A 24,992-nucleotide genomic window follows, 5' to 3' on the forward strand; every position below is an offset into this window, starting at 1 on the left:
CACAGTCCCTACAATACACACGAGTCGCACGACGACACGGTTCTATTGCAAAACGATAGAAGACAGCCGAGGAAAAGAAATTCAATACTACAAACTCCAATCGAAGTTGCTGAAGCAGCGTTCAATAGCATAGCAAACGCCGCCTCTGGAGCCGTCCGAAGAAGCTCAACATGGAGACTTCGCCGCGAAGCCCTCCGCGACAAGCAAGGCTATGCCAGAATACACAACGCACAATGGTAACGGAACACATTCGTCCAGGTCATCTTTCAACTTGTATTCTATCTCGTCCTCACTGCCGTCGTCTACTTTGTCTTCGTCGGCATACCGCTGTGGAAAGGTACGACATGGTACATGTACCAGCTGCTATCAAAGATGCTCGTGTTGAAGTACGGCTACGTCATCTTCATCGGTATCGCGACCATTTACGCGTTCCTGCCACTGCTCATCCTGTTTGAGAAATATCCAGAGAAAGCACTGCCGCTGGATGATCCGCGGGTCACTCAGACAGCCTTGATCATCCCTTGTTACAAGAGTGCCGGTATCATCGAGAATACAGTCAAGATGGCGCTCAAAGTCTTCCCGCCTCAAAACATCTTTGTCATCGCAAATGGCAATTCGCCCGAACCTTTGGACAACACTGCTGACGTTGTTGCACCGTACGGTGTTAACCATGTCTGGTCCCCTGTTGGCTCGAAGATTGTGGCACAGTTTGTGGGCTGCTACGCGGCTGAGAGGTTCAAGTATGTACTGTTGATCGATGACGATTGTGGCCTACCTCCAAATTTCCCCATCGTTTCGGATCGCATCAAAGGAAAAGTCAAATGCCTCGGATACACAATCAAGTCCGTAGGACCCGGATCGTCCAAGGGGACATTTTGCCAGCAGGCCCAGGATCTCGAGTATAAATTATCCGGTCTTCAGCGAGCTATGGCTGGGAAAATGGGTTCTTGCACGTTTGCGCATGGCGCCATTGCCTTGTGGGACAGGAAGTTCCTTATAGACACGTTCAACGAGCATCCCGGATTTTCCGTGTCGGAGGATTGGTTCTTTGGACATGCTGCGCGGAAGCTCGGCTCCAGAATTACCATGTGTACTAGTGTATTCGTGGAGACGGAAACGCCTTCGGCTATTTTCTTCTCTAGTGGCGGGTCGCGAGGTGGTTTCGGTGAGCTCACCAAATTCCCTTTCCTCCCTTTGCTTTATTGTGGCTAACGCTTTTACCAGGCGAAATGACAATCTGGAAGCAGCGTTTCTTCCGCTGGAACTTCTTCTTTGTAAACGGAATCTTCTACAACATGGCATACATCCTGTTCTCTTGGAAGCTCGGATTCTGGGAGATTGGCACAAAGATCTTCGTCTTCCAGGAAGTCTTTGAGACGTTGCTATATGTTCTCGCACCTTTTGTTCTACCCATGTCGTTCATGATCAATCCTGCTTTTACCGGCATCATGACGGGCGTTACCACCGGAGTATATCTCATCAACGCGGTTTTGTTCAACGAGATACATCTCCGTTTGAAGAAGGAGAGAGTCTCATGGGCCTGTATTGCATACTACATGTGGTACAAGTTTGTACTGAACTTCGTCAATATTTTGAGTTGTTACTGGTAAGTTAAAATGTCCCCTGGCTGGTATGCAAGCGGATAAACGAATATTGAGTATTCCAATAGGTCTATTCTCAAATACACTCAATACTTTGCCGTCCGCCACCCCAAGGTTATCGAAGATGAAAAGGCTCTCGACGTGGTTCTCACTCTGGACAATGAAGAAGTGATGAACCAGTCCACCACTCAGCCACTAGCGGCGCAGCCTCCGAGACGAGGAATGAGCATTCGTACCCATTTCACCACGATGCCAGCCGAGCAACATGAAGATCGATACTATGGAAGAAATAACGCAGCAAGAGGTGTAGTGAGTAGGATTGCAAGTGTGCGGCAAAGGGAGAGAAATGAAGTAGATCACTACAGGCCGTATGAGATGGGCTACTTGCAGCACGCAGATGGGGGTGTATAACAGTTGGAGAAAAAGCATGAGTGGGAGCTTTGTACGTTCGTTATCGGTTACTTCATTCGGCGTCTGAAAATAGTGCAGCGTTACTCTACTAGCTTTAGATGAAGTAGATACTTGGGGAAATTGTTAGGGGATGATCTAGGGTGAGTTCTCAGGAGTAAGCGAGTGCAATGGAAAAGTAGGTCGTACTAGCTAAAAGAACAGAGATATTATCGAGGGTAAAGAGAAGAGGGATCTGGTCATCATAGATGCTCCTTCACATCAGCATTCACTTTCATACACCGTTCTATAGAGAACACATTGCACAGATCTCAAGGCTGTATCCACATAAACTGCATAGAAGCGGATCACCAAACCACACAGGACATTAAATACTTAGATAACCCCATCACATGCATTAGACAGCAGCCATTATTTCGACGAGATGATAAACGCACACACTTCATTCTGGGAGGGCAGCCCCGCACATTTGTCACTCAACACATCTCTAGCATGTGAACGCAAACGTACTTGATCATGTTTTCGCAAACGTGCTTAGCAGCTATAACCAGGTATCATACAAATTGAGGAACCAGAAAAAAAGAAAGAAAAACACAGGATCCACCAAAACAGAAACCAAAACAAGAAATAAAATCGACAAACATATTTACCAGACGACCTAATCCACCCTCCAACCAACCTCACAGCCCCACTCTCCACACACTTCCATCCTCACTCTTTTACTGAATTCTCTCATCCCTCTCAGTCGCGCCATAGCCCGCCGGCTTCCTAGCACGACCGGTAACATCACTCCACGCAGCACCGAACCTCCGTCCCGTGCTAGCCAAGAGACCCTCTTCCTCCTCCTCCTCCAAATCACGATCAATCTGTTCCTGATCCAGACTAGGAGCTTTAAACAGCGTAGTCAAGAAGACGACCAGGTAAACACCCAAGAAGGCGAACTGAGCCCAGAAGAGGACGACGCCGAAGAAGGGGAAGTTGATGGTGACGCGGTTGATAAAAGTAGATAGAACAGAAGGGGTGCAGACTTGCTGCGCAGCGGGATTGGTGGCGAGTTCGCTGCACGACTTGATGAGGTCCTTGTGCTCTGTGCAATCGGGTTGTTCATCGAGGCTGTTGGTCTTCATGTCGCAGTACGTCTGCGGGCCCCAGGTAGCATATTGAGGAGCAACTACCATGGCGACGGAGTAGTTGATGGCAAGAGTAATGAGTGTCAGCAAGACGGTAGCCATGAGGAGTGCCTGGGGCGAAGTGTGTCCCTTGCGGATCTTGAAGATGGTAATCCACAGGAAGCGGATACCGGCAGTCGCGATTCCGACGACAGAGGCGGAGAAGAAGAAGAGGACGAGCAGAAGGAATAGAATGTAGTCAATGGGGAACACCTTGGCGGACTTGACGAGGATGTAGTTTAGCGGCTGGAAGATGTTGATGTGGCCGAGGATGTAGCCGCAGTGGGCGCCGCAAATGGAGTTTTTCGCCTTGTCGATACCGGTGATGAGCATCGAGGCAAAGATTACAAGGGCAAAGACCATTAGGATGAGTCCACCAACGAGCTTGAGAGGGCGGAAAAAGGCTTCCGTCTTTATCCACGCTTTGACGATCCAATGGCGGTCTTGGCCAGAGGATTCAGCGGCAAGACGCTCGCGTCGGATGAGGGTACGCTCTTCGCGGACAAGAGCTTCTAGTTCGCGGCGGTCACGGCTGTCGAGGCCGTTTTCGCTGCCTTCGTTGCGGCCCTCGAGTTGGCGTTGGCGCTCGCGGTTGCTCTCTAGCTGGGATGCGGTGTTGGCAGCGAGGGTAGGGGCTGAGACGGAGGGCGCGGATTTGATCATGGCGACGGGGAGGAGAGCCATGCCGGCGCCGGTGTAGAGGACGAAGAGAATGGTGCCGACGGTTATGAGGAAGCCGAGGCCGAAGGATAAGGCGCGTTCGCCATCTAGACAAGTTAGTGTATACGAGAGGTGGCATGAAAGAATTGTCGCTTACGGTTCTCGGATAGCAGGTGCTTGAAGTAGTCGAGATCGAGACGCTTGTCATCTTTGGCTTGCTTCGCAAAGGGAACGAAGAAGCCAACGAGGAAGATGGCGACGACGAAGATGAGGAAGCCAAGAGTCCATTTCAGCGCTCCTCCAATGCGCTGGCCAGCCGTCTGCTCGCCATGCTCGGCGGCATCCTCATCGTACTCCTCGTACCAGAAGTAGGTAAACGGGATGACCAGAAGACAGAGAATCGCGTCGAGCGAGTAGAGCGTGTAGTAAACGATGCGCAGCGTGTAGACGATGCTGTCGACCTTTTCAGGCGTCGCCCAATCCTTTTTGCGGCCTAGACTGGATTTGGACGTAGATGAGACAAGGGCGACATCGACGGGAATGAGCAGAACTGTCGCGAGCAGGGCGAGGGTGGTGAAGATGCAGACGATGGTGACGGCAGCGGCGCGGTCGCGCGGCTTCTGGTAGACGTAGACGAACGTGGACGCGATGAGGAAGAGGATTGCCACGGCCACGGCGTAGGCGACCCAGATGAGCGAGGTCTGTATCAGCGCCATGATGACAACGTGCTATCACTTGAGCTGAGCTGTGGTTGAGAAGAGGGGATTCCAGGTTGCGACCGACATGTTTGGGCATGACGTCTAGCGGCCTGGAACCTTGGTCGATCATGGCCGATGTAGTTAGCGCTGCCCACATCCCTGTCAAAGCTGCTGGAGCTCTCTACGCGCTAGACAGAATCGCGCAAGAGCTCTTTGACGCGACATGCGTAGGGGTTTCGGCCTGAGGCAAGGTTATTCCGAGGATGTTTTTTATAGACGATTTGTTACTCTTGTACATTCTCAAGATGAGGGTTTTGCAGACAATGACTGTAGCATATATAATTCAGTATAGCACGATCTGCAAACACATCAATGGTCGTGTATATAAACGGAACGCTTTCTAAAAGACTTTGATGTGGTATGTAGCTACTGCTGAGTAGATTCCTTCGGTTCGGAGAGCGAACAAGTGCAAACAGAAGAGTCATCACCATGACTTCCAGGCTCGGTCCAGCGCTTCTGACCAGGGGTGATTAGTCTCGTTTTCCGTTTTTCCATGTGAAGCATTAAACATAGCCATGCCCACAAATCTCTCTCCTGGTTCAGTAGTGTCGCTCTCCTGGAACGGCATAGAATCGACGTATATCGGAGGAATGCGATGAAATTCATCATTACCCTCGGTTACGCGAGCGTATTCCTCCTCGGAAATTCGATCAAAATCTATGCGGCGTGTTAGACGCTTGTCTGTGGGCCAATCCACGCCTGGATAACGGAAGATAGTTCCGTGATAATAGTCAAACGTTGGACTATCGATGTAGCTAGGCACTAGACCAGGTAGTTGTCTGGTTTGGCCGTTGCCAGGAACGCTCGCTCTGCTCTGCTGCTGCTCTTCAATATCATCGTCCGAGGCCGAGTCCTTGAGATCTTGTATTTGACGTGTATAATCTTCCTGTGCGGTCTCCTCGACATGTTTGATTTGACGTGTATAATCTCCCCGGGCGGCCTTCTCTTTGCGATAATGAGCAATACAGTCGTCGTCAGCACTGCTATCCACGTCGGACGTAGGTAGAAAGTAGAGTTCCAGACGGATCGCATTCGAGCTGCCCAACGGCGATCCGCGCTTAATAGCTTTGAGAAGCTCAACTGGCTTGACAGTCTCTAGGGTCATTTGTGTGAAGTAGATGGCGAAACTGAAAAGCTGTGGGAGCGGACAGGACACCCAGCCATCGAACACCATGAGTGCTTCGCGCCCAGAGTGATCTGTGAATGGGATTACATGTGTTTTCGTTCGATGAATACGATCACTGAGCGCCGTACCTCCTCTTGGGTATCGCATTTTACGATAGAAACTCGATGGCATGTTCAAATGGAGCAGTATGAGTCGATGGATGTGGTTGAGGAAAGTGTATTCTCTTCTATAAGTATTGTTGTTGATTGCGTCGCAAGTTGAGCGCTTTTGGCGAGCTGACGTATCGCGATACTTGTTGGACTCTTTGGCTATCGCCGCAGTCGCTCTTGGAGATAGTGTACTTGCTGCTGAGCCTCTGCTACTGTACGTGGTGTCTCTGTCTGCGGTGCTGTCTGCGTTGCAACGTTGTCATCTATAGTCATCTGTGGTGGAGACGGTGTTGTAGCTAACGATAGGACGCTATCTGGACCGTGCACTGTACAGTAGCGCGTAGAGAGCTCTTTGACGCGACGTGCAGCCATCAATTGTACCCACCACGTACTCACGACGTACTCACCATACTCACCACCGCTGTATCCACACCACTGCCATGACAAGTGTCGCCGGCACCTCCATCCTCCACCCCCATCATGCAGTGCTACACTGAAATAGCCCCGCCCACGGCCGTCAGCCATGCCATCAACCTCCCCTTCCTGCACTCTAGATCAAACAACCTAGTCGTCGCAAAGAACTCGCTCCTCCAAATCTTCGAACTGAAATCCACCACCACCGAGGTCACGCCGGGCGGAGGGAACGAGTCGGAGAATGCAGCCGCAAACCTCGACACAGAGGCGGCCGATGTGCCATTGCAGCGCACCGAGAACACGGCCAAGCTGGTTCTCGTTGGGGAATTCCCGCTTGCCGGCACAGTCATATCGTTAGCACGCGTAAAAGCGCTCAATACAAAGAGCAAGGGCGAGGCGCTGCTGGTGGCCTTTCGGGATGCAAAGCTCAGTTTGGTAGAGTGGGACCCGGAGAGCTACAACCTCCATACAATATCAATACACTACTATGAGAACCCAGACTTGCCCGGCATTGCACCTTGGTCCGCTGATCTCAAAGACACGTACAACTTTTTGACGGCAGACCCCAGCAGCAGATGCGCCGCCCTCAAGTTTGGCACCCACAACCTCGCCATCTTGCCCTTTCGCCAGCGTGATCTTGTCGAAGATGACTATGATTCCGATGCCGACGCTCCCAAGGAGACAGCCCTGAGAGCGGAGCACAAGACGCCCTATTCCTCGTCTTTTGTCCTCCCACTCACCAACCTCGACCCCACCCTTACACACCCCGTTCACCTCGCCTTCCTGCACGAGTACCGCGAACCCACCTTTGGCATCGTCGCCGCCTCGCGCCAGACCGCCCCTTCCTTGCTCGCTCACCGCAAAGACATTCTGACCTACTCCGTCTTTACGCTCGACCTCGAACAAAAGGCGTCCACGACCCTTCTCTCAGTCTCTGGACTGCCCTATGACATCACAAAAGTAGTCCCCCTACCGTCTCCCATCGGTGGCGCTCTGTTGGTGGGAGCCAACGAGATTATACATGTTGACCAGGGAGGAAAGACAAATGGCGTGGCTGTCAACGAGTTCGCCAAGGCCTGCACTTCGTTTCCCCTCAGCGACCAGTCTGATCTGGCGTTGCGGCTGGAAGCATGTCAGGTTGAGCTGTTGTCCCAGGATACTGGTGATGTGATGATTGTGCTCAACAATGGGCGCATCCTGATCCTTACATTTACGCTCGACGGTCGAACCGTCTCAGGAATGACCATACAAACCGTATCCTCAGACCACGGCGGCCATGTCCTCAAGACTTCTGCATCGTGCACAGCGAATCTGGGCCGCGGCCGCTTGTTTGTCGGAAGCGAAGACGGGGAATCAGTAATGTTGGGCTGGACTGGCACGTCCAGCCAACTCCGCCGTAAGCAACCGACTGCTGACGCCGACTCCGACCAAGACATGTCTGATGACGAGGACGGCGATGACGATATGGAAGATGACCTCTACAACGATACAGCACCCGCAGTCCAGAAAATCACAGCCGCTGTGTCCGAACCAACGGCGCCAGGCTCGTACACCTTCCGTGTCCACGACGTCTTACCCAGTATAGCGCCCATCAAAGCCGCTGTTCTGCACCCTGGCAAAGACACCGAGTCCCTGAACAAGGGTGAAATCATGCTTTCAACTGGGAGGGGCAAGGCTGGAGCCATTACGGCGCTGAACCGCGAGCTTCATCCTGTCAGTGTTGCCACCATGGAGCTTCCATCTGCGCATGGCGTATGGGCTGTACATGCGAGGAAGGCAGCTCCCGGTGATGTCACGGCGGCGTTTGGTGAGGATGCTGAGGCGAACCTGGCGAGTGATGTAGATTATGATCAGTATCTTGTCGTTAGCAGGACCAGCGACGACGGTACTGAAAGCACAGTTGTCTACGAAGTGAATGGCAATGAACTGTCGGAAACTGACAAAGGTGATTTCGAAAGGGAGGAGGGGAGCACCATGGACGTAGGGGTTCTGGCCAAGGGAACCAAGGTCGTCCAAGTCATGCGCACAGAGGTCCGAACCTACGATTCCGAACTCAACATGGATCAGATTCTTCCCATGGAAGATGAAGAAAGTGGCAACGAACTCGCCGTCATCAACGCCAGTTTCGCGGATCCATACTTACTGATCCTCCGCGAAGATTCTAGCGTCAAGATATTCAAGGCTACAGGTGATGGCGAGCTGGAAGATGTCGAAGCAACAGGGTTGTCCGGGATTCAATGGCTGTCCGCCAGCCTATTCAAATCCTCAAGCTTCACCGAAGTCTTTGCCTTCCTGCTAACACCCGAAGGCGGGCTGCGCGTATTCGCCATGTCAGACCTGTCCAAACCGTGCTACGTTGCCGAAGCCCTGAGTTTTCTCCCACCAGTGCTGGCCCTGGACTACGTACCCAAGCGCAGCGCAATCAAAGCGACCATCACCGAGATCCTAGCCGCTGACCTAGGCGATGCGACGAGCAAGTCTCCCCACCTCATCATCAGGACATCAAACGACAACCTCGTCATCTACAAAGCGTTCCACTCTCCGTCGCGATCGTCAACAGATCTCTGGACCACAAACCTCCGCTGGGTTAAGCTAAGCCAACAACACGTCCCACGATATATTGAAGACACCAGCTCCGAAGAAGACGGCGGTTTCGAGAGCACACTATCAGTCATCACCGATATTACCGGGTACAGCACCGTCTTCCAGCGCGGCACAACGCCTGCATTCATCTTCAAGGAGTCCTCTAGCGCACCGCGTGTCATCGGTCTCAGCGGTAAGCCTGTGAAAAGTCTTACGTCTTTCCACACAGCGAATTGCGCTCGTGGCTTTGCATACCTAGATTCTACAGACACGCTCCGCATCGCGCAACTCCCATCCGACACGCACTACGGACACCTCGGATGGGCAACCCGACGCATGCCCATGGACGCAGACGTTCATGCCCTCGCCTACCATCCCTCTGGTCTCTACATTGTCGGCACCGGCCAACATGAAGAATACCAGCTCGACCCCAGCGAAACCTACCACTACGACCTCCCCAAGGAAGACATGTCGTTCAAACCCACCATTGAACGCGGCGTGCTCAAGCTTCTCGACGAGAAATCCTGGACAATAATCGACACGCACGTGCTCGATCCTCAGGAAGTCGTCTTGTGTATCAACACGATCAATCTCGAGGTCAGCGAACAGAGTCATCAGAGGAAAGACTTGGTCGCAGTCGGTACGTCGATTGTGCACGGCGAAGATCTCGCGACCAAGGGGTGCATTCGCATTTTCGAAGTCATCACCGTGGTGCCCGAGCCCGACCGGCCGGAAACGAATAAGCGGCTTAAATTGATTGTCAAGGATGAGGTCAAGGGGGCTGTTTCGGCCGTTAGTGGGCTGGGAACCCAAGGGTTTTTGATCATGGCTCAGGGACAGAAATGCATGGTGAGAGGACTCAAGGAAGATGGGACGTTGCTTCCCGTCGCCTTTATGGATATGCAGTGCTACGTCACGGATCTGAAGAATCTGCCTGGAACGGGTATGCTGGCCATGGCGGATGCGTGGAGAGGGGTTTGGTTCACGGGGTATACTGTAAGTTTTTTTCTTTTGCTTTTGGTCGTATCGACGACTAGATGGTGAAGTTACTGTGCTAATAACCGGAACAGGAAGAACCGTACAAGATGTCTCTCTTTGCAAGGTCAAAGCATAATCTCGAGGCCATGGCGGTGGAGTTTTTGCCGTTTGATCAGCAGTTGCATTTGGTGGTTGCGGATGCGGACATGAATCTGCAAGTGCTGCAGTTCGATCCCGATAGTACGTTTCCTTTGGGTCGATGGTGGAGTGCTCACTACCTCGCCATCTTCTCTACCCCGTCTCTCCATCTCCTTCTCTCTCTTCCCTTCCTCCAGTCTATCCCTTTTTCCTGAACACCAGATCACTGACGCGTCATAGATCCAAAATCAGAAGCTGGTTCCCGCCTGCTGCACAAATCCACCTTCCACACCGGCCACTTCCCCACATCCTTACATCTCGTCCAATCCCACCTCGCCCTACCATCAACAACCGATACGTTCACGCAGGACCCATTGGACAATGACAACAACGACGATGAAGACGACGACCACGACGACGACAATGACAACGCCACCCCTGCTGCGCCCAAACCCAGCAATACAAAACACCCTCTCCTCCACCAAATCCTACACACATCCCAATCAGGCACTCTCGCCCTCATCACCCCACTAACAGAAGATTCCTACCGCCGCCTCAGCAATCTCGCCTCTTTCCTCGCTTCTACTCTCGATTCCCCTGCTTCCCTCAATCCGCGCGCCTTCCGCTCCCCAGCTGCAGATCACTCGATCAATGGGATAACGACGAGTGAAGGGGGTTGGGACGCTGGTACGGGGGCTAGGGGTGTGCTGGATGGGAATTTATTGATGAGGTGGGGGGAGTTGGGGGAGAGGGGGAGGAGAGAGGGGTTGGGTAAGTATGGGGAAGGGTCGGAGGGGGAGTGGATGTTTTGGGGGGAGAGGGAGGTGTTGGCTGGTTGGGGGGTTTTTGGGGGGAGGGGGCGGTAAGGACGAGAGAGAGAGAGGGAGAGAGATTTGTGTTGGTGCTGTGTGTTGAGAGATGGATGGGGTAGTTGGCGGTTGTCGTTGGGGACAAGAACATGGGGAATGGAAAGTTGTGTAGAGTTTGGGGAATGAGGCATGGTTACGGAAGATGAGCAAAGCACTTGAAGGATCGTAAGCAGTGCTGATTGCGTAATATGCCACGTGAAGTTGCAGCCTCAAGTATCTTTATCCTGTGATGGGGTTTTTTTATTCCGTGTGTAGATATATGAGAGGTCCTCTCATGTCGATACAAGTTCTACAATAGCGTGATTGAGCCGCTGAGAAAGGGTAAAACAAAAACGCTACATCGTTCTAAGCTACACCCCCCTCCTCAATTCCTCTCTCCCTGCAAAATCGCTGAAATTATCCACAGATGCTAGGTTGTAGATTGCATGTACTGCCCGAAGCCGACGGGCAATAATAAAGTGTTCCCTGTGACTGCAACAAACAGTGTTAGAACTGAAGAACTTATATTTTGGTGTATCAGAGTAAAACATACATCTCCGAGACGACAACTATTCCATCCGCAGCCGCTGCAGCAGCGGACTGAATCGAGGTCCCCAACGTTGATATTGAAACCGATTCCGCCGTCGGGTTGACACGATTGTGCGAAGATGGTTTGGCCGAATATGGCGACGAGGAAGGTGAAGGGGACTATGGCTGCTCTCATCGTGAAAGTGGGTTGGTTTGGGTCGTTTGATCTGACGAGTGTGTGGTAGTTCTTAAGGTGAAGTGGGAGGAGGAAACTTAATGCGTGCTAACATACCTACGCATATATATACATGTAAATCGGATGGTCTTTTTCTTGGCGAACTTGGTGTCCTAATCGAGCTAGATGCTATCGTCGAATTATTCGGGGTGATCGGAAGGGTCAAGTACGTATTAGAGGGTAAGCTTATGCCTTATATCATGATGTTCGACAGAATCTCGGTGATTATCACTGCACAACGGTCCGAATAGCTTCAGAGGTAACTACGATTCAACCGAAGCCTTGGTATAGCTAGAATGAAATAGCCTCTGGTACCTCTCTAAGCGTTGTAGTAAAGTGTTTTATGTGTTCTCCCATCAGAAACGGGTGCTCGATGCTGGGATTGCAATTCATCGTTGGTTGTGAGGAAAGTAGGTGATTCGGCGCAAAAACAATTTTAATAGAGTTTACAGCTATAGTCTGCTTCGTTATCCGCAGCAGCACAGCAGTGCAGTAGTAGCTCTACAGCATCTCTTGCGATTAGTGAACGATTAGACTAAAGTGTTGCCTCCTCAACAAGTCTACATTAGTTTCGCGTTACGTTAAGCATCCTTCTTTTTTTATAGTATAGACGCGACGCAATGCTCTATTGTTACAACAATCAAACCATTCTCGGTCTAAAAGCACTGCAACACCCTCAGCACGCGGGAGCGAGAGTAGTATATTCGAGCAATCTTAGAAATATCGTCGGGTTGAATAGCATTCTAAGGTTCAGCTCTTCATTAGCTAAGATTGTAATTGTTAGCTGTTGTCTCAGGTCCCACACTTGGACGAACACGGGTCTTTTCTTTTGGCGGCTACGCGATCGAATCCGTCTCAAGTTAACTATCAACCACACATTCCCCGGCCTTGCAGCCAGCAGTCCTCAATTACAAGTAGCTGGGTTTTGTCTATTGCCAAAGTCTTGTGCGACAACCTCCATATCCAATGTCATCGTGAGGGCCCTTCCGGCGCAAAACAAGCATCAGTCCATGTCTGCAGAAGAAATGCATTCTATCACTTGCGTAAGGCTGACATTGAACAATTTGATTGCATAGCGCAGTCCTACATAAAGGACAAAACTTCGCGCGCTGCGAGACACCGGGCAGAACATCTACCATGGCAACGTGGTGCCATCGTAATTCTTGAATGTTCCACCAAACTCCTTAGTAGCTTCGTCGATTACACCAACCATGTTAGTCACACTGGTATCAACACTGATAGCCCCAAAATCCTTCCATTTTGAGCCACTCGCAGCAGCGAAATCCGTGTTCATATCTGTCTCGACAAGTCCAGGATGAAACACGAAGCTCGTAAGCCAAGGCTCTTCAAAATGGAGACGGCGAATGAACCAGTTCAAGGCTGCCTTACTGCCTCCGTAAGGGCTATGTTTCGCTGGAAAAGCGGCCAGCATATCCATGGCTCCGATTGATGCGACCAATGTTGAAATGGCAACGAAAATCGGCTGCTTGGTTGGGCTCGCCTGAAGAAGATCGGCAATCGCTTGGAAGAGCATGACCGGACCGATGGTGTTAACACGAATATGCTCCGTGATATTGCCGACTTCAGTATCGCGTACTGTTCCACCACCGGTGGAGATGCCAGCATTGGCTATCACGACATCAAGGTATTTGATACCGTGGTCATTTTTAAGGATTCTGACGGCATCTTTGGCTGAAGTTTCGGAAGTAGAGTCGAGAGGTACCAGTATGAGCTTTGAACCTTCCGCGGTAGGTAACGCAGCGAGCTCTTTCGCGCTTATGTGTGCTGGGTTTCGGACAGCAGCTATGACAGTAACAGAGGGCTTTTGTAAAAGTAGGCCTGTGAAGCCCTTCCCAATGCCGCGATTGGCACCAGTGACGAGATAGATCTTAGGCAAAGCCATGATCTCAGAGTGCGGTGAATGAGAGTTGAGGAGTATGCAAATAATTTGGATAGAGTGATGATTCTCGTTGTCTTGACTGTGAAGTGATGGGGACCTCTACTTGTATAGCTCCCTAAGAATGACGGAAGTTTGAAAGACCTAGTCTGAGGCCATTCTACTTCGTTCCTATTCCGAATAACGTTTCTAGCTCGGAGATAGTGATATTGCTTATAAAAGCAGCCGAGTTCTTATAAGCAGTGTTTAGTAATACTACGTTTGAACTTCAACCTCGTACGTCGCGGGAGGATCTAAGGATCTGCATGCTCCGCCTAAGCGCTAACAGTCGCCATACCTAGAACGACCGGATGTTCTGAATTACGGCGCTACAAGATCGTACGGCTAGGTCCGCATGTATAGGGCTGGTGCTACTAAGGCAACTAATAGACGCCTCCTCGAAGAAGTCAAAGCTAGGCGCATCGCAAGCAACCAGGCGAAAGCGCATTAACAAGTTATCGCTAACAAGAAGGTACATGTCAGGCCTGGCTGACGATATATACTATCCTGCACCATGATCAGTAGTTCACTGATCATACGTACCTTTTTGGTTGCATAGCGTAGTGGTGCAGGGCTGCGTTCTGACAGTACACGAAGAGTCCGCTGAGAGCATTGCCAACAGCTTGCTAAGACCCGTGCTCGCCGCTAGTTCCTCTTCGAGGAACTGAAGATAAACAAGTCTGCTTTTAAGGCGAAGAAAAAGGAGATAAGAGCGAAGCCTACGGGCCTCACGAAGGTAGTAGTAGCGAAGAAGCCAGCGCAGAAGGCGCTGTTGAGCATGCTGCGGTGGTTTCGCGTTTGTGTTCACGCCTCAAAGGTAAGTGCTAACGACTATATTTCCTAGCAAGTTATCGATATAGGGTTACAACGGAATTGTAGGGTGCGCATCATACGCACGTACGCGGTATCGGTATCGTAGTAATCCATCTCCGTCGGACAAACAAACGCCCTTTTTTGCCGCCTATCTAACACTACTATAGTTGTCGGCATAAGTTTGTAAGTGGGCTACTAGCAGGGGGCTTATTTTGTGGGTCTTAAAGTCACGTAAGCAGATCTAAATCGTGTCACGTAATCAGCTCCTATCGGAGGAGAGGCATCTAGAATAATACCGATTTAGCGTCTCTACTTACATTAGATATGCTGAAGACCATAGTAGTCTCTAAGCTAAAATTAGATGCTATATTACACCTTATTACGGACTGGATACATGTTAAGTAATCAAGGGAAATTGCATAATTCCAAAGCATAGTCAGCTTTATAAGTAGAGCTCAATATTATCGAGACGGCGCGGTCGCAACGCTGCATTCTGCTCACAGTTCTACTCAAGTTGAACGTTGATTGTCGCTAAACTCGATTCAATATGTTGCTCAAGCACAGATCCTTTCTGGCAAGCGGGCTGGTAATTTTACAAGCACTCCAGATCTCTGTACAGGTGAGATGCCAGGGAGTCATGATTTGAGGTTCAGTCTACTAACGATGAAACAGGGTCTAGCTGTTCAAGCTCGCAACGAAACATGTAAAATCAACCTCAAACCAGATACCGTAGGTCTCTTGCTCTTAGTTCACAACTAATTATAGTACGCTGATAAAATGCAGGCCGACATTGCAAATACTTCATATGTCAATACTGTGCGAAGTGTTCAGATACCTTCACGAAGAACATACCGTTACGTGTTTTCCCAACCGCTCAAATCCGAGAAGCCTTACCTTCTCTTTCTGCACGGATTTCCAGAGTCGTCTTATGGTTGGATAAACCAGATCGAGTACTTCAAACGGCATGGTTATGGTATCATCGCGCCAGATATGCTAGGCTATGGTGGCACGGATAACCCTACTGACTTGGAAGCCTTCAAGCTGAAGACCATAAGCTCCGAGCTAGTAGATCTTCTAGATTGTGAAGGGATTGGCCAGGTGGTCGCTATCGGACACGATTTGTGAGTCTTGAGACTTCTGGACTTTGCTGTTGTGCCTCAACTGAGGTAATCACACAACTAACAGATCTGTAGTGGATCTTCCGCAGTCAGCGCCTTGCAATGGTACAATCCAGACCGCTTGCTGGGTCTGGCTTTCATGAGTCTCGGCTATTTTAGTCCTGGCCTAGACCTACCTTTGGCTGCTATTGAAGCTTTGAACAATCAGTCAGAGACCTTCTTTAGTTATCCTGCGCTCGGATATTGGCCCTTTCACAATACTGATGAAGCCACTACAGCTTACGACAATCATGTACGTTGCTTTCATAGCCTTCTCTGATCGATTATCTAACTTGCATATAGCTTGATTCTGTCTACACCCTCTGGTACACTAACAATGAGACATATCAACGGCAGTACCTTGCGCCCTACAACGCTTTGGAAACCTGGCTATCTGAAGATCGCCAAGCACCATACGGCGGCGCATACATATCCGAGGTAACCAAAGCACAATGGAAATCTATTGTCGAACGTCAAGGAGGACTCAGTGGCGGTCTAAACTGGTACAGAGCGAATCTTCAAGGTGTCAATAGCGCCGACGCAGCCGGTACGAACCTGCAATCAAAATCTCCCGTACATCTATGTATACTGATATCCCTGCAGCTCTACGGTCTGTGTCTCCAACTATTTTGAAGCCCACCCTTATAATAGTCGGAAATGATGATCCAGTCGCCCAGCCAAGCGTACAATTGAACAACACGCTTCCTTTTGCGCCGCGCGCCCGCATCCGAACTCTTGACGCGGGACACTTTGTTCCACTACAGGCAGTTGAGGAAGTCAATTACGAATTGCATGAGTTTTTAAAGACTTTTACTTAATTCATACGTAATGTTAGTGCCTTGTTCGACATCCAATTCCTGGAACAGCGGAGAGGCGGGTGATGGATTCTATAGATCTGTGGCACGGACTGGAAAGATGTAGCACAAGGACAGTACAGAAGATGTTGCATCCAAAGGTCATGACGATCGAGGTAATAGGGAATAATAGTATTCGAAGTGATGATTCGTCCTTAATTGTGTTGACAAGCCGCTCGAACAGAGAAGTCATGTCACCGTTCCCTTGTATGCCTCAACCCACTATCACTGCTGTCCATGGCTTTCCATCATGGCCTGCTCGGAGCTTGGTCGAAAACTCATCGAAGAGGGTCTCTTTATCAGGAACGACGAAGTAGACGTCGCATTCGATACCAGATGTGTTCTTCAGATCTTCAATGCCTTTCAGCACTGACGCGCGGATCTTAGGAACGTCGATCTTTTCGCTGAGATTAACTTCACTCCAGCCGAAGTCGACACCGACAATAAGAAGGGAAATAAGGTCAGATATGATGAACAAGCCAGTATGACAAATCAAGCTATAGTTATAACATTGATGATAGACGAAAGACTCATATAAAGGTCCTCTTGGCTACCGCTCAGCAGCCAGCTTATCTAGAACGCGTATCGGTGTGTTCGGTGCGCGTGATGAATGTAGCGGAGGCCGAGGCAGCCGGTGTGAGAAGGTCATCGGCGGCTTTGGTACTAGCAAGGCCACTGCTTAGCAACTGTGACGCCTGATGTTAGGATGCCGCAAGGAAGAACTCGCTCCTGATATCCACTGCACGCCAACTCAAAAGTCGAGGTATTATGCAATGCAAGGATAGCACACGGAACGAAGAGACAAGAGGCTCTACTCTGGTAGGTCTCACTCGCATTGGAAGTCGCACCGTGTCGTGCTAACCTTACTGCCTAAATATATCGCGGGTTGCCGGCGCGAGTGTCACGACATTAGGTATGAAACGCTTAGAGATCTAGAACAGTGAGATAAAGTATGAGTACTTTGTGTTGTGCTTGAATACTGCGATTTCTATATTGACAGAAAAGAGAAACAGAATGCTAACTGGACAGCTTTATTGTCTTCGCATCGCGTCTTGGGTCCCTCGTCGGGGATCATATCACCTTGCTAACTTGAACTCGCTCCTCAATAAACTCATCATAGGTGATGCAGCCTAGTCTAGTTTTGGTCTCGGATTGTAATCTCCGAAGACAGCCTAACGGCCTTTGGGTGAGACTGACGATAGAACTAGTCGGACTGAATCTTGCGGATTTTTAGATTCGCACCGATCGGCTTTAATTAGGCGTGATTGATAGAGAAGAGTGCGAGTACGAGTACGAGTGCGAAAGCGAGTCCCACCTACTAGGCTAAAATTACAAGTGCGAATCGGTCCTATCTGTAACAGCTACGTTGCACAAGCCTCAACTAGTGATCAAATTCTACGTGTGGCTGATGCCGGAACTGCTGACTTTACGCATAGCAGAGTTGACTAGTCGGATCGATAGAGTGAACTTGAAGAAGAGAGTAGCAGTGTAATGTAAGGCGACAGAAGTGGCATCTTCTAGATGGCGCCATGAGAAACCTTCTAAATCTCTAGGAGGACAGCGTCGCAATGGATCTGGACGGTCTGCATCCTAGAGGGCGGTGGTCGAAAGTGGAAAGTGAGATGAGAGTGTTCTTCGAAGGTCACCTTCAACTCGGATACCCCACCAATAGCGAGCGTCGCTGTGATTAGATAAACAGCCCAGCTTCTGTCACTCATCGTACTCATCTTTTCTCTCCAACGGTACTCTACATCTACTGGCCGAAGAGCTTCAGCAAGTCAATATGCCTGGCCGGAAGCGCGCTGCGTCGCCCTCGGGTAGTGCGTCCGCCGTGAAGAAGACAAAGAAGAAAAAGCTGCTGTAAGAGTCTATTATCTAGTCGTCGCTCTTGTTACCAACAAAATCTCCTAGCGTCATATTGCATGTCGTCTATCGCCCCGGTATCTTTCCTTTCCTTCGCCTTCCCGCCGAGATCAGAAACATGATTTACCACTATGTCTTCTACGGAACAGCCACGATACAGCAGAAGAAGGGTCAGATGCCTGTAGGGAGGGAGCGGAACATTTCTAAACGCCCGACGAAGCCACCAATGGACAGTCCGAATCTCAGCTTACTATACGTGTCTCGTCAGCTCTATCACGAGACCGCCCTGCTTCGTACATGCTCACGATATTCTACATTTATATCTGGTCTTTTGGATTCGGCCTTCGCCGGGCCCTCGCGTCGTTCTTGAAGAAGAGGTCTAGTACGCAAATTGAGGCACTCTCCAACTTGAGGGTTTGCCACTGGTCGTGGGTGGAAAGCACCTGGGTGAAGAGGTCCGGCAACGGATCATACTGGGTGGAGATGCTGGGTCTCGCTGAGCCTTCCTCTAAGCGATTATCCAAGTAGTGGGCTCGGCAGTGAGTGTATCTATGGTAAACCAGTATGCAGCAATCAGTGCGTTTCAAAACAGCTGACCGCGCGTCTTTGATTACGAGGACGACTCAAATACATCTCATAGCATCCAAACTCTTCTCTCAATATGTAAACTCGTCTTGTAGCCATGCTAACAGTGGTCTCTGTTTCTTGCCACGCGCTTAGTATCGTCTCCATGTACGTTGTGAACTCCAAAACCAAAGGTGAGAGAAAGTCGCGGTCGGCCCGGCTAGGCAGCTGCCAAGAGTTATTCATGCGTATATTGGCTCTGCTCTTTCTCTCAGTTCTCTTCTTCTCTGCCCCTCATTCAACTACTCCCTACGCCCATTTTCCGAACACAACAAGCGCAAGGTCAACATGGCCAAACGGAAGCGCGAAGAATCTGGAACTGGAGACGCGGTCAAGCATACCCGAGTGTAAGATTCTTGACTCTTTATTTGCCCGATTCTTAACTGACAGCTTGGATTCAGTAAGAGTTCAAAAGCTCCTCATTCCCCTTTTCTCCGCCTTCCCGCCGAGTTGAGGAACGTCGTATACACCTACGTCTTCAGCGGCACCCACCATGCGATATCCAATTCTGGCTTCAGGTTGACAGCTTGCAACATGGGTCTACTCCTCGTCTCCCGTCAGGTCCACATAGAATGCGCTCTGTTGCCGTACAAGCTGTCCACCTTATCATTCAGTTTCACGGGCCCCATTCGTAGGTTCTTGGAGGCGAGAACAGAGCAGCAGTTGCGGTCTATCGAGGATATGCGTGTCTTCATGTCGTTTGGAGGCAGTAGTCGGCATACTGGGTCCTCCTGGTTTGAGTATCTCGGTTGCGAAAAGAAGTGATGTTCTGACCGCTACCCAGTCTCATGTCTCGGTGTGGAGGGGGACGACTTGATAGGAGACAAAGTGGAAAGTCGCATTTGGAATGACTAAGATGCAGTTCCCATTCCTGATAGTACCGGGTCATGAAGATAGCAGGCGACGAATATATTGTGGGTAAGAGTACAGTAGGCCAAGGCAGGTCAGGGTAGAGAGTGAGTATAGTGTATCAAGGTTGAGATAGTATTGCCTGCGATCAAGGGCCAATGGAATATTTAATTACTAGTGATGAAAAAGAACTATTCGTCAAGTCCGTTACATACGTGGAAAACATGCTCGAGTCGTGTTCGTAAAGTTCATGTAGATTAGAGAGAGTCCATCGAAAATCTCGCGAAGCGAAGAGATACCAGTCTTACAGAGACAGCTAGGGACGTTTAGATGAATGAAAGGTAAACTAAACGAGGTTACAAAAAGATCACAGCGCCTATAACTCATCTTGTCACGCTATTGGCTTTGTTGCCTCTGGAAGTTTTTCCAAACTTGAGAGAGCCCTGAATTTTCTGGTCGATTTTTGGCGCACTGTGAGCAACTGCCGTGTTTGCTTCATTATTCTGTCCATCAAACTGGACGTTCTGGCCGATATCCTGAGTGATTGATTCACCCACCCTATCGAACGTCTCTTGCGATTGTTGCTGTGCATAATGTGTATGATCTTGGGCTGTTGATGTTCTCTCGTATTGTCCTTCGTAGTTGGGCTCTGGCTGGTTGTACACTTGGGGAAAAGGTGGTTGCGCATTTGGATTGTAGCCAGCCTGATCATACTGCTGCTCCTGAGCATACTGCGGTTCCTGAGTATATGGTTGCATTTGCCCGTACTGCCCCTGACTGTACTGTTGCTCCTGTGGACTCATGGTCTGTCCAGAGAAAGATACAGCAGAATCCCTTCCTTTGTTCTCCAACTGCGGGGTCCCTAGATTGTAGCCGCTGTAATCGGGTGCTCGAGAAGACATATCTCGGAGGTCTAATTGGGCTCTTTGGTATGCCGCCTTCTTTTCCCTATGTGTTTTCGAGGTTCTCACCTGGAAATATCTACTGTTGTCAGACTAATCATGCTCATGGAGTCGTGATTGTGTCGCTTACAGTTGGACTGATACCGCAGTGAAGATTGTGGTTTCTCTGGCGCTGCTTATCTCCGCTCGAACACTCTGCACGTCTTTCCTGTGGAACCACAACTTGGCTTGAGCACGTCGACTTTTTGTGGGACTAGAAGCCCATTTGGAGAACGATCGATGAAATTCCTGGCACGTATCGGCGCAAATTCCTATTGCCTCTGCAAATCGAAACCTTTGGAAGACCTTGAAAGTTTCGTCGTCCGCCTTGATGAGCACAATAATATGCGCGACACACTGCTCTATGATCGTTATCTCGCTTGTTAATTTTCTGAGCTCCTTGGGAAGAGATCTCAGTTCCTTTATGGCGTTGTGGAGTGCTGATATGACTTGGCAAGAGATAGTCAAGACAGCGACGATAGACGCTACAGTTTCCAGTCCTGACATGAGTGCGTGAGACCAAGATACCTGCTTGATATATAGATGGTTGATTTGTAGTCCCTGGAGCTGACCGGTATCCTCCGTAAGCGTTTCGGGCGTGTAGAGTTCGTCACCTTCAATCTCGATCATGCGGCCGTTTCTGGAAAGTACAGGGTATCTTGGTCGCGGAATGTTGGTGGCGTCCATAGGTACATATCGCGAGAGGTTGCTATGGGTCAGGCTGAAGTTGAGATGGTTGCGAGATTACATCAGGCTTCGTGGCACCCTGCTGTACCACACGCATCGGGCTGAGCCCAGAGGCCGCCCTCATATTGCACGAATCATACTGCTTAGCGGGTCAAGCTTCTTCAGCCTTGCTCCTTCAGCGATCACATTCCTCCAGATATGCGGAGGCTGCATTGCGCCACAATCCTTTGCGCACCATTTCCGGTGTTCATGTTCACCGGTGCGGCACACTTCCCCGGCCGATCGCGGAAGTAGATGTAATTCAGACAGCCATCTCGAACACCACCCACCCTCACAGCGCTCTTGATCAAAACCGAATCCAGATACATACAGAATTTGCGGTTTTTTTGTATACGTCATGCGCTCTCTTTTGCATGCAGTGTTCCGATCTACTCGCTCCACGGAAGGATTACTGCCAATGTACCACACAGAACGGCATGAACATCTTGCTTCCAAGGCTTAGCCAATCTTGGGTAATCAGCCTATGTTGATGTTTTAGGGACCCTCGGAAATCTACAAAAACGTTTCTTGATTTACTCGCAACATGAGTAAAGGTCAAGCTGAAGACAACAATGTGTCTGTAATTCGCCAGACCGTTGGCGGTTCAATCTATGGTGGTACCGGCAATCAAATAAATGGTGTTTACTATGGATCAGGTAAATATGACACAAGATCTATGATGTGAAGATCCTAATGTTATTAATTCCGTCTGCTAGACAATGCCGCAAAGAGATGGCTAGCGAGTCAAGCTAGCAAATTACCCCCGAAGCTACATGATGAATCCATGTTTGAGCCCAGGCTTCGGGACAAGGTTTACAAGCTGGAAGCTTTCCAGAACTGTCTTTCAAATACGGGCAGCACGTTCGTTATGCAGGGCAGGCCCGGCATAGGAAAGACAATGATCATCCAAGGTCTCATAAAAAAGCTCGTTGATGATGCGGATACCGATAGCGATCCAAGATTTATGAATTGGCTCTCTCGAGTTCGGTCTGAAGCAGACAAAGGCCATGATGGATCTCAGAGCCCAGGAAGTGAACAGGGCCCGGGATGCGCAACTACGAAGCTTGTCACTGCTGCGTTATATTTCAGTACAAAACGTGTCGCTATTTCTGAGCACGCCCCAACGAAGCTACTACTATATCTCCTTGAAGCGATCTGCAAACAAATACCCAACTCGGCGGGAGCCATTGAAGAGCTATACAAACTGACACCTCCGAACGGAATGCCGACCTCGACTCATATCAGAAGATCACTTCGCACCGTACTAGAGAGAGCCAAGCATACCTGCATCTTCATCGATGCTATAGAGGAATGCGCAGATACTCACCTTGAAGAAGTTCTTTCTCAGCTAAAGTTACTTCAACAGGAGACGGGCATCGGTATTGTGCTGACAGCCGTATTGGATGTCAAACGGAAGTACCTGGAGGAACACTTCACAAAAGTGAAGTTCCATCCAGTGTCTGCTGAGCCTGAGGATGTAAAAGCCTACATACGCAAGAGACTTTGGTATAACCGGGATGAAAACTCACTCGAATTGCTTGCTTCTGGAATTTCGAAAGAGGCAAATGGAATGTAAGTGTTTCAATCAGGATTTATGTTTAGAATGTGCCATTAACTCTTGCCCTAGCTTTCTACTGGCTAGACTATATTGCACGCGGCTCAAATCTTTCGATAGAGATGAAGATGCTCACGAAGAATTGCGAAAGATTAGGGTATCACGACGCACAACCGACAGACGTACCGAAGATGACATCAAAGAAGCATTTTGGGGTGTTGTCGATCGAATATTTCACATGGAAAGGACGGGTGAAGACAAGAGAATTGCGGAGTTGGCAATGGGGTTTGTTCGTGATGCACAGCGACCACTTTCAATCGATGAACTTCTGTGGTTGTTGAGTACCGACGACGACATGCCGTATCCTTCAACCCACAGGTTGCACAAATGGAATTACGTCAGATCTTGCTGTCATGGACTCATAGAAGACGATGATTTCCGAACCGTCGTCTTCATCCATCGCACTATGCTGGATTGTCTCGAAGATCCCCAGTATGCCAGCAAGATTCGCGTGCAGCACGGAGAATTTGCGAAAAGATGCTTGTACCAGCTCACTCACGCCGAACTCAACAAGAGTGTTTGTCTTGATTCGAAAGCCCTCGACGATAGGTTGGTCAAATTTCCTCTTTTTGACTACGCTGCCCGGTATTGGCACTACCACGTTGCTCGCTCGTCAAAGACAAGAACCGTTCCTGGCACAAGGGTTTCGATACCCGGCTCTCTGCTCCATGTCTTGAGACAGTTTCTGGATGATGATCTTCGAGTTGAGGCAGCTTTCCAGGTGACTTTGTTCCCGACTCGAGATTTCCAATCGTATCTTGATCGCGCCATCGAAGAAATTCCATTGACAGAAGCGTCGATTCGATCGATGAAAGCTGAGGAAAAGGTGCTGTTTGATCCATTCCAACGAAACAAGATGACCGGCCTACATGTTGCTTGCCAATACGGATTCGAAGAAATCGCCAGCAAGTACATCACAAAGAGAAAGAGATACGCACAGTCTCTGGACAGAATCAACATCCATAAGTGCACGCCACTCCATTACGCTGTCGAGGGCCAGCATTTTCAAATCGCCAAAGCCTTGCTTGATGCGGGCGCGAACATGAATTGCTACGATATCTTTGGTGGTACCCCTCTGATTGATTCGTTGTACCATTCTGATACGTCTATGGCGAAGCTCCTCCTTAGGGGGAAGAGAACTACTTTGGATGTCAATGCTCAAACAGCTCCTGTTACGGAGTTCAAACCGCATGAGTTCAAATTACTATATCGCAAGGGACCACCAGATCTACGGGAAAGCGTTATCGTTCGGCATAGGGTAAGTGGACGTACCGCCTTACATTATGCAGCTAGAAACAACATGGAAGAGATAACCCAGCTTCTCCTAGCGACAAGAAAGGTGGACTGTAGCCTCCAAGACACACAGGGGCAATTAGCTTGGCACAAAGCTGCAAAGTACGGACACGTAAATATCCTCTCTATGTTATTGGGACACGGGATGGATCCATCGTCCAGAGCTGGACAAACACCAGAGGGCAAAGAACCGGATCCTGAGATCAAGAACTACGAAGGCTACCTCAACACGGCGTTACACATTGCAGCAAAGTCGAACAGCCCAGAAGTAGTAAACTACCTTCTTGACAAGTTTCCGTACCTTGCACCACTCCAGAACGGTCACGGTGAGACTGCTCTCAGTCTAGCAGTCGGAATGCAAGAAGCGGATATGGTGGGCCTTCTGCTCGAGAAGCCCCTTCCCGATGGCATCGAGGTTGGTATCAACATTGAAAATGAAGCGAAAAGAAGACCCATTCATGTCTCTGTCTTTGACAAGTCAGGCACATGTATGAGGCTTCTGCTGGGATGCGAGGACATAGAGGTCGATATCAAGGACTCTGATGGCAACAGCCCACTGGATCTCGCGGCCAAACACGGTTATCCATGCCACATAGAGCAACTATTGGAGCTTGACATATACTTCGAAAGAGGATGTGAGCAGTGGCGTAGAGCGCTCCGTTGTGCATACAAGGAAGACAACATGCGGACCTACCGTGCGCTGTTCTCCTCAAAAAAGATACATGG

The 24,992-nt window shown here is 49.7% G+C and overlaps 11 protein-coding genes across 11 annotated transcripts; 6 read left to right on the forward strand and 5 right to left on the reverse strand.

Moving 5' to 3' along the window:
* Window positions 1–240: 240 nt before the first annotated feature.
* On the forward strand, window positions 241–2,012 carry CC77DRAFT_933884 (hypothetical protein; the record flags this gene model as incomplete). Its single annotated transcript, XM_018534346.1, has 3 exons — window positions 241–1,165; window positions 1,225–1,606; window positions 1,670–2,012. Coding segments are annotated over 3 exons (1,650 nt in total), but the record flags the coding sequence as incomplete, so codon positions are not given.
* Window positions 2,013–2,546: 534 nt separating this feature from the next.
* On the reverse strand, window positions 2,547–4,583 carry CC77DRAFT_961336 (hypothetical protein). Its single transcript, XM_018535620.1, has 2 exons — window positions 3,996–4,583; window positions 2,547–3,945 (listed from the first exon to the last, which is right to left on the reverse strand). The coding sequence occupies exons 1-2, from the start codon at window positions 4,552–4,554 to the stop codon at window positions 2,729–2,731; spliced, it is 1,776 nt and encodes a 591-aa protein (XP_018387268.1). The 5' UTR covers window positions 4,555–4,583; the 3' UTR covers window positions 2,547–2,728.
* Window positions 4,584–4,863: 280 nt separating this feature from the next.
* Window positions 4,864–6,153, reverse strand: CC77DRAFT_1019720 (hypothetical protein). Its single transcript, XM_018524890.1, has one exon. It carries the CDS (start codon window positions 5,768–5,770, stop codon window positions 5,021–5,023), a length of 750 nt encoding a protein of 249 aa, XP_018387269.1. The 5' UTR covers window positions 5,771–6,153; the 3' UTR covers window positions 4,864–5,020.
* Window positions 6,154–6,232: 79 nt separating this feature from the next.
* Window positions 6,233–10,850, forward strand: CC77DRAFT_1094137 (hypothetical protein; the record flags this gene model as incomplete). Its single annotated transcript, XM_018529720.1, has 3 exons — window positions 6,233–9,864; window positions 9,939–10,086; window positions 10,225–10,850. Exons 1-3 carry the CDS (start codon window positions 6,352–6,354, stop codon window positions 10,848–10,850), a joined length of 4,287 nt encoding a protein of 1,428 aa, XP_018387270.1. The 5' UTR covers window positions 6,233–6,351.
* A 1,877-nt stretch (window positions 10,851–12,727) lies between these two features.
* CC77DRAFT_1088875 (NAD(P)-binding protein) lies at window positions 12,728–13,620 on the reverse strand (the record flags this gene model as incomplete). Its single annotated transcript, XM_018529474.1, has 1 exon — window positions 12,728–13,620. The coding sequence occupies exon 1, from the start codon at window positions 13,496–13,498 to the stop codon at window positions 12,728–12,730; it is 771 nt and encodes a 256-aa protein (XP_018387271.1). The 5' UTR covers window positions 13,499–13,620.
* A 1,501-nt stretch (window positions 13,621–15,121) lies between these two features.
* CC77DRAFT_933869 (alpha/beta-hydrolase) lies at window positions 15,122–16,319 on the forward strand (the record flags this gene model as incomplete). Its single annotated transcript, XM_018534344.1, has 4 exons — window positions 15,122–15,465; window positions 15,538–15,754; window positions 15,805–16,048; window positions 16,105–16,319. The coding sequence occupies 4 exons, from the start codon at window positions 15,122–15,124 to the stop codon at window positions 16,317–16,319; spliced, it is 1,020 nt and encodes a 339-aa protein (XP_018387272.1).
* A 1,819-nt stretch (window positions 16,320–18,138) lies between these two features.
* CC77DRAFT_1049561 (hypothetical protein) lies at window positions 18,139–18,852 on the forward strand (the record flags this gene model as incomplete). Its single annotated transcript, XM_018527582.1, has 2 exons — window positions 18,139–18,215; window positions 18,267–18,852. 2 exons carry the CDS (start codon window positions 18,139–18,141, stop codon window positions 18,586–18,588), a joined length of 399 nt encoding a protein of 132 aa, XP_018387273.1. The 3' UTR covers window positions 18,589–18,852.
* Window positions 18,853–19,116: 264 nt separating this feature from the next.
* CC77DRAFT_1094140 (hypothetical protein) lies at window positions 19,117–19,607 on the forward strand (the record flags this gene model as incomplete). The annotated part of the gene is made up of 2 exons (XM_018529721.1): window positions 19,117–19,189; window positions 19,244–19,607. Exons 1-2 carry the CDS (start codon window positions 19,131–19,133, stop codon window positions 19,605–19,607), a joined length of 423 nt encoding a protein of 140 aa, XP_018387274.1. The 5' UTR covers window positions 19,117–19,130.
* Window positions 19,608–20,074: 467 nt separating this feature from the next.
* Window positions 20,075–20,593, reverse strand: CC77DRAFT_1008143 (hypothetical protein; the record flags this gene model as incomplete). The annotated part of the gene is made up of 1 exon (XM_018523521.1): window positions 20,075–20,593. The coding sequence occupies one exon, from the start codon at window positions 20,591–20,593 to the stop codon at window positions 20,075–20,077; it is 519 nt and encodes a 172-aa protein (XP_018387275.1).
* Window positions 20,571–21,375, reverse strand: CC77DRAFT_840713 (hypothetical protein). Its single transcript, XM_018533378.1, has one exon. It carries the CDS (start codon window positions 21,317–21,319, stop codon window positions 20,720–20,722), a length of 600 nt encoding a protein of 199 aa, XP_018387276.1. The 5' UTR covers window positions 21,320–21,375; the 3' UTR covers window positions 20,571–20,719.
* A 435-nt stretch (window positions 21,376–21,810) lies between these two features.
* On the forward strand, window positions 21,811–24,690 carry CC77DRAFT_840921 (ankyrin). Its single transcript, XM_018533380.1, has 4 exons — window positions 21,811–22,014; window positions 22,075–22,930; window positions 22,986–24,231; window positions 24,281–24,690. Exons 1-4 carry the CDS (start codon window positions 21,903–21,905, stop codon window positions 24,284–24,286), a joined length of 2,220 nt encoding a protein of 739 aa, XP_018387277.1. The 5' UTR covers window positions 21,811–21,902; the 3' UTR covers window positions 24,287–24,690.
* The last annotated feature ends 302 nt before the right edge of the window (window positions 24,691–24,992 follow it).

This window comes from Alternaria alternata (genome assembly GCF_001642055.1).
Source record: "Alternaria alternata strain SRC1lrK2f unplaced genomic scaffold CC77scaffold_8, whole genome shotgun sequence".
In the NCBI taxonomy this organism is placed as follows: domain Eukaryota; kingdom Fungi; phylum Ascomycota; class Dothideomycetes; order Pleosporales; family Pleosporaceae; genus Alternaria; species Alternaria alternata.